At 33.8% G+C, this 7,940-nt stretch overlaps 1 protein-coding gene across 2 annotated transcripts; it reads right to left on the bottom strand.

Annotated features, from left to right (window-relative positions):
• Nucleotides 1-1,146: 1,146 nt before the first annotated feature.
• LOC133283607 (putative HVA22-like protein g) lies at nucleotides 1,147-4,199 on the bottom strand. Of its 2 annotated transcripts, XM_061480488.1 has the most exons (8): nucleotides 3,909-4,089; nucleotides 3,269-3,309; nucleotides 3,069-3,167; nucleotides 2,918-2,974; nucleotides 2,750-2,813; nucleotides 2,449-2,658; nucleotides 1,679-1,847; nucleotides 1,147-1,591 (listed from the first exon to the last, which is right to left on the bottom strand). In XM_061480488.1, the coding sequence occupies exons 2-8, from the start codon at nucleotides 3,298-3,300 to the stop codon at nucleotides 1,377-1,379; spliced, it is 846 nt and encodes a 281-aa protein (XP_061336472.1). In that variant the 5' UTR covers nucleotides 3,301-3,309; nucleotides 3,909-4,089; the 3' UTR covers nucleotides 1,147-1,376. The 2 variants fall into 2 exon arrangements, with proteins under 2 accessions (XP_061336472.1, XP_061336471.1); XM_061480487.1 differs by having other exon boundaries at nucleotides 1,147-1,847; nucleotides 3,909-4,199.
• Between the last annotated feature and the right edge of the window lie 3,741 nt (nucleotides 4,200-7,940).

Here is a 7,940-nt window from a genome sequence, read left to right on the forward strand (position 1 = left end):
GTTTTATCATTAAACTAAGAGTAAACACCCTTTTTAGTCCCTGGCAATATCTACGAAGTCCTTTTCAGTCCCTGACAATAAAAAAGGACCAAATTGGTCCCTGAAAGTACAAGAAAAGGGCCACTCTACATATTTGGGAGTTGACATAAGGACTAACATGGCTTTTTTTTTTAATTTCAGGGACCAATTTGGTCCTTTTTTATTGCCAGTGACTAAAAAGAACTTCGTAGATGTTGACAAGGACTAAAAAGAGTGTTTACTCTTAAACTAATAAGTTTGACAATATTTCAGTGGTGATATCTTACATAATTTTGATCTTAAACCATCATTTAAGTCAGTGAAAAATAATTGCTTTAGCATTGGATTTGAGACAGGTATGGACAGAATTAAACATTTAAATAAAAATATTTACCAAAAAAATATTTAAATAAAAATCACTTCACTACAAATTCGTTTTTTAATAAAATCAAGTTTGAAAATTCAAATTTATTCACAATTAATTTTGTAAACTATAATTCAAACACATCATCTACAACCAAATTTCACCGTGTAGGCTTTCTGTCACATGTCACCGAGATTCCAAAACACCAAAACCAATCATATCGCCTTTGTTGTAACGGTACAATTACTTCGAAAATCCAAAGTCAAACAGAAGTTGATAATATAATTGAGCGTGCCTGTCTTTCATTTTTTTAAGAAAGCCAACTTCTAAGAACTTTGATACTTTCCCGTTGAAAATAGAGACTATGCAGAACCCCATACTTCAACTTCCTACTTACTACGACTTGCCGTTCTCCAAATAAACGCTTATTAAAGTACCCATATGATGGTAAAAAACAAAACCAACTAAAGTATTTTCTCAGAAAGAAATTTTCATTATGCATATCATATTGACTGCAATTGACCCAGTTTTTAGTATTTCTTTGAACTACTGTTTTCAATGTTTCTATTTGAAAATACTGTTTGTATGTTGATGACAACTATTAATTTGACTACCTAGTAGAATCTAAATAAAAAATGTCAGACCAACTTTATTGGTTGATCTGGTGCATAACTAACCAGGTTCACCTAGTGCCTAGTTAATGAAGTACTTCTGCCTTCCCTGTAAAACTAGTTAATACTGTTACACTCTAGCTTGAAGACCAGCTATACAAAGCAGCCAATGCAAATATCCCCTCCAAATCTGGGTCCATATAAAGTGGCATCAAGCTACTAAAGCTTCCATGCCAAGACAAAAAAAAAGAAAGAAATAAAATGAAGCAACAAATGGAATTAAAACTGAGGACGACAGATTTACATAAAGTTTTACGACAAATCAATGCTCATTATTGTTCAACTGCCACTATTTCAGGCTAAAAATTAACAATAATGATGCGCTAGCGGGTTCCTGCTGATCGGTTTTTCCTTAGTCTGCCCCGTGTAACTCGAATGCTTTCTTCCATTATGGTCTCCTTTATAGGAGGGTTCCCATTTTCATTTGCTAAAGAAGATGACGGTGCTGCTGCTTCAATCTGCTTTGTTTCTGCCTCTGCTGGTGCAGCTTGGTTGGTTGTTTCAGACGTAGTATTAGACTTCTGAGTACTTAAACCTGCTCCAGGAGATTTCGGAGTACTTAAACCTGCAACAGGAGACTTCTGAGTACTTAAACCCGCAACAAGAGACTTTGGGTTACTTAAACCCACTACAGGAGCTGCTTTAGGCACTTGTGCAGAGTGTAACTCTTCTGCTACCTCCTTCTGGAGCTGACTCGAAGATGTGCTAGAGGTAGGAGATGGAGGTTCCTCAACTTGTGGTTCTGTTTGGCAATTAGCAGGTGCAGGTTGACGGACCTTCACACCTGGTCGTTGCTGTGAATTCAAGACACAAGTTTTTTTTTTTTTTTTTTTATGAGTAATGCATAAAGAAGAATGAGATGGAAGTGAGTTAAAGCCCTCAAAGATAGCATAAGATGCAGCAGAGAACACAAAAATATCCATCTTAAGGACCAATCTAATATTAATCTACAAAATTGAAGTTACAATGTTTAACAATGAACGAGCTTCAAATGGAATAGCGGTATCTTCAACAATATCACGGAAAAAGAAATAATAGATATGTAGAATTTTTTCCATCTTCCTTTAGAAAAAATGAGAGTCACTCCAGGCATTAGTTTCTTTCCTTATGCAAAATATATCTCCTTCCTAGATTAATAATTTAACATGTATTTATATGTTGTTTATGAGTTTAATTATATTCTGGTAGGCACATCTAAATGCACTTATACATAATTAAAAAACATATCTTGGCATTAAACAACAGAAGATAGAAGCTAAGCGGCACAACCCAATTCCATATATAAGAAATCTGACAATAGAAATTCTACCATTTTGCTTCATTGAAATTCTAGCATATTAAGTCACATTCAAACATAACAGCAGACAAAACCAACACATAATCGTAATAAACTACCTGAGCAGGACGAGGTGCTGGGGTTGATTGTGCAGCAACAAACTGCAAAATGTCATATATTCTAGTCTGACTATAACTAGCAGCTCTTTGCCAATACAAAACTGCAATATCTCCTGCCCTTGTCCTTAGTTCCAACAAGCTGCGATCAATTTCTGTCTCGTGTTTTGCAACATATGGTTTAAAGAAGGAATCATACACATAAGTTGTTCCCTAAAACAGATATATCAAATTTTAAACATAAGTTGAAAAGAAGCAAATAATAAAGTAATATCAGATTCTACCACAGTAAATAAATGTATACCTTTGTTTTGGGGTACCACAGAAATATGAAAAATGCCAACTTAGCCTCACAGTACAATGGCACCCTTCATGAAAAGTTCATTAAAAAATAAGTCATAAAAAACTATTTTCGAATAAAAAAGAAGCAGATATAGCATTCTATGAACACACCCAAGATAGAATCCTCTACCATGATATAAAAGTATCACCAATTCTCTCACATACTGTTATAACAGCCACCAAAATCCTGCAACACAGGGAAAAGAAAGTTTGTATCAGTATTTATCCCTATAAGTTATCAAGTCAAAGTTTAGTAAAGTGAATCAGTCTATAATGTATACCAATACTGGCACCAAAAGCGAAGGTTTTCAATTTCCGGCTTATTCATTTCAACTGCTTTATAACATTCATAGGCTGGATAAGCATAGCCAAATACCATCCTGCAATACATCAAAGGACAAAAAATTATTTAATTTCAAATATTACAATGCAAACCATTTATATCAGATAGATTGAAAATTTAGGACAGCATGAAACATACACAAGCGCCCAGGTAAGAAAGGATCCTATCATTTCGTATTCCTGACATTGAAGGAAAAGAAAACCGGTTAAGCCAAATAGCATAGCATCCAAGCAACTCAATCTGAAAATAATGATACTGTTACTAAAACTCATGTATTTCTTCAAAACTAAGCTTCTTAAAGCCTATAATTCATAGCCAAAAAAAGTTCCAATTCCGTGCTCATTAAAATTGCAAACATGATGATATCCTATAAGCTTTAGCCTATTTTTCTTTACAAAACCACAATTCATTTTTTGGTTTTCCCTATGAACTTGCACAATAGCAAGTGCAATGTCCTTATACTAATAATCTTGAGTCGTTGTAAGTTGTCGTGACTTCATAAACAACAACAAAAAATGCTCACTCCAATAATCAACTATATTTTTTGAAATAGGATGCAGAGAATAATGTAGAGGCACAAAATCAAGAATCCAGAAGCTAGGGCGAGCAATGCCAAGTGAAGTAAAGATCAATGTCCAAGATCAAACTCAACAACAGCACCACCACATGTAATAATACCACATGATTCGATTTGATTTGATTTGCACATCAAAAACTCAAATAGAAAACTAACATCAACAAATAAAATAAAAAAGGAAAAGAAGAAATTAACAAATACCTCAAATTGATTGTGTTGCGACGGAGAAAGAGAAAGGAAGTAAGTAGAGTGTAAATCCGAAATGAGAAGAGATAACAAGTTCCGGTGAATCTGGCGGAGGAGATTGAGAGAGATCGGCGGTGACACCGGAAACGGCCACCGCGAACCGTTACGTTGTCGGCGAGAGAAACGGGAGAAAAGTAACAGTAACTAGAGAAAAAAGGAACAGAAATAACAGGAGTTCGAGTTGACGTTAGAGGAACAGTTTAAATTGTTGCTTTGCAATTTGCAATTTGCAATTGCAATTTCCTGTTCATTGTTTTGGCATAGTGTGAATGTAGACTCTGGTAGTAAGTAGTAAGTAGTAGTGCGAAATTCTTGTGTGTTTCTTGCAACATTCAGAGTGGCGTGAACCTCGTTCATCAATCACCGTTCATCACCCCACCTACGGTTCACGTGTACCCACTTTGCTTTATCTTTCTTTCTGTCGTTAGCTATACCTTATTTCGTGTTATATAATTGGCACAAGTTCAAATGCGGATATAAATGTTTAAAATTAGAAGCATTCAGAAATAAGTGATTAAAAAAAAATTATGTTTCTCCGATTGCAAAATAAATTATCTTATAAAATAGATATGACTCATTTTTTTATTTCTCTTTTTTTTTTAGGAGATCATATCCATTTTTTGTGTGTTATATAAAATATATTTCTTTTAAAAAATTGGTAAGATTAAAAACACAAGTGCAGGGGGTAAAAATTACAGAGGTTTTTGAACTTTTTTATTTTTATTTTTTTAGTATAGAAATTTTTTGAATAAACTATCCTAATATTAGAAAAATTATGATCTATTTTCATTTTTTAAAAAATAAATTTTAACTACCAAATCCATCATAATTTTCTAAAAAATATCCATGTGGATTCATTAGGCTTGGGATTGCCATAATCTTTACCTTTTAATTTTCTTCACAAATCAACGATTTAAAGAGCATTTTTTAATTAAAAAATAATAATAAATTCATAATTTATATTTTTTTGCGTGTATCTAAAAAAATTCTTCTTTTATTTTAGAATGTTTTTTTTCTTCATATTTTCACAAACTAAAATATGAACATAAACAAAATTTACTACTGATGTTATATTAGGAAAAAGGTGTGTCATTTTCATTTTAAATGACACACCTTACATCCTTTCACTCTCACAAAGAAGTGGGACCTAGGGGTGCTAAACAAACTAGGGTCCTTTGGCTCGGCTCGTGAATGCCTGAATTTACATGTCTAAAATTGGTTGTTAGCACAAGGCTTGAACTTGTATAAAAGATCGTTTAATAAAAAAGGCATCAGGCTCCAATTCAAAAGCTCGGCCTTAGAGCTTCACAGGCTGGCCTAGTATATTATTTTTTTATTTATTTTATATTTTTTATACCACTTGTAATAGCCATCTCTTTCTCCTCAATCCATTTCACCTTATTTTATTGGTTAAACAGACTTTTTGAATGATTTTGTTATATATTATGCTGTTTGTATATACATTGAATTTATGAATATTTATGGAATTACTAGTATTGTTGATTTTACATTCTGTTTGGATACATTTTTGTGTCTTATTTTTTTTTTTTAAACCGGCTAAATCAGGCTTTCATTTTTTGTAAATAAGCCAGGCCACATGCCGATAATTATATTTTGAAAAAGACATGATATAATTATGTGGACAATTATAATCATATAAAGACGGATCAATGTTAATAATAGATAAGACAAAGAAATATTTCTACAGCCACTTTAGATAAGGTTATCTACAACTACCATTTATAACTATGTTCTCTTGGGAGTACATAGTTATAACATTAAAGTTGCTTTTTTCTATCTCTCAACGTCAGCAAACAAGTTATGAAAAGTAACTGAGGAGAGAAAAAAGCAACTTTAATGTTATAACTATGTACTCCTGGGAGAACATAGTTATAAATGATAGTTGTAGATAACCTTATCTAAAGTGGCTGTAGAAATGTTTACCCCATATATGATTCGCTTTTTCTGCAGTTAATGCAGATAAGTTATCTGCAGTAAGCCTAATACGACGTCATTTTGGGACGGAAATCATGATGTTTTTGTAATTTTAATTTATTTCAGGGTTGTTATAGTCTTTATAATTATAATTATTTAATTTTTCAATTCCAAAATGACATCATTTTGAGAGAAAATGCAGATAATTTATCTGCAGTAACTGCATAAATATTTTTCCATATATATATATATATGGGGTTAACATTTATCATTTAACATGACCACAAAAAATTTCCTACACACACAACATTTTGTGGGACCCGCATGTTTTGAAAAAAAAATTGCGGCAGGCAAAACGAATCTCTATAACATAACACAATCATCTTTCCTACAACATAACTCTTATAAAACCTTATATATATATATATATATATATATATATATATATATATATATATATATATATGTTGAGCTGTATAGTATCCGTAATTAATTTGATTTTGATTGTGTTAGCAATCATAGGAATTAATTGTAAATAGAATTGATTGACGGGAGACATCAATTCTCTGAGTAATTAATTTGATTTTGATTGTGTTAGCAATTATAGGAATTAATAGTAAATAGAATTGATTGATGAGAGAAATCAATTCTATGATTTTAACTTTATTTTTTAGAGTGATTAGTGGCTTGATTGAAGCCCAAAATTTGTATATATAATTACCTCTGTACAAAGGAAGAAATATACAGATTTCATTGTTTGACATGGTATCAGATTTTTTCCAGGAAAAGAATTTGTACATCTATTTCTCACATAGTGATCATATCCCCTCTTCTGTAAAACCCTAAATTTCTAATTTTTCCTCGACAATATGGAAAACATTGGACCTGCAACCCCTACCCGTACCCCTATCACAAATTTCTCACCCCAGAATATAATCATCCAACAAGACAATTCATCCCTCCCTATGTCTGTCATTCTAGATGAATCGAATTATCCTTTATGGTCTCAACTTATGGATATGTGTATTGGCGCTCGTAACAAAGCTGGTTATCTCACTAGTGCTGCGAAGAAACTGAAAGCTGATGATCCTGCATATGATGTGTGGATTACTGAAAACGAACGGGTCAAGAGCTGGCTCATTGACTCTATGACCCCACCCTTATGCATCATTTCATCCGACTCGAAACGGCCAAAGAAATCTGGGATGCCTTATCCAAAACCTTTTATGATGGCTCCGACAAGACTCGCCTATTTGAACTGAACCAAAGATCGTTTTCCACCAAGCAACAAGGACGTCCTCTATCCATTTATTTTAATGAACTTGTGTCTATTTTTCAGGAAATCGATCATCATTCCTCTTCTCAGGTTGACACTGTTAATGGTGTCCTTCAAATGCAGTCTGCCATGTCTCGCCTTCGCGTGCACATCTTTCTTAGTGGCCTCGACTCAGAATTTGATAAGTACGTGGAGAGATCATGCGTAAAGATCCCAAATTGAACCTTGAAAGTGCCTATGCATATGTTCGGCGGGAGTTTAAACAGAAACAAACCATGACTACCACCAACTCTGTTCCTGAACATTCAGCCCTTCTCACTCAACCACCATGCCAAGGACCAACCTTTGCACCTAGCAAGCCTCGCAGGGACTCCTTTTCTGGAAAATCCAACACCTTCCTTTGCTCTCACTGCGGTGAATCTGGCCATTCTAAGCAACGATGCTATGAAGTGATTGGCTACCCTGAATGGTGGGACTTCACCAAACGTCCCTGAAAAAAGCTTCCTGTTAAGGCTATGCTTGCTTCTCCTGCTGAAGACGCACCTTCTCCTATTGCTAATGTTGCCCAATCAGGTATTATTGGTAAAACTCTTGCCCTTTCTGCAAATTCCAGGAACAATACTTGGATAATCGATACTGGTGCCTCAGATTATATGATTTCATATTTGAATAACTTGCATTCCTTATCCCCTTCTTCTCAATCTATCATACATACTGCTAATGGTAGCACATCTGTTATTACTGGTGAAGGGTCTATTATCTTATCTGACCATATT

The sequence above is a fragment of the Gastrolobium bilobum genome, unplaced genomic scaffold (assembly GCF_033153095.1).
Source record: "Gastrolobium bilobum isolate Gb01-03AN ecotype WA unplaced genomic scaffold, APGP_CSIRO_Gbil_v1 utg44053, whole genome shotgun sequence".
NCBI lineage: Eukaryota > Viridiplantae > Streptophyta > Magnoliopsida > Fabales > Fabaceae > Gastrolobium > Gastrolobium bilobum.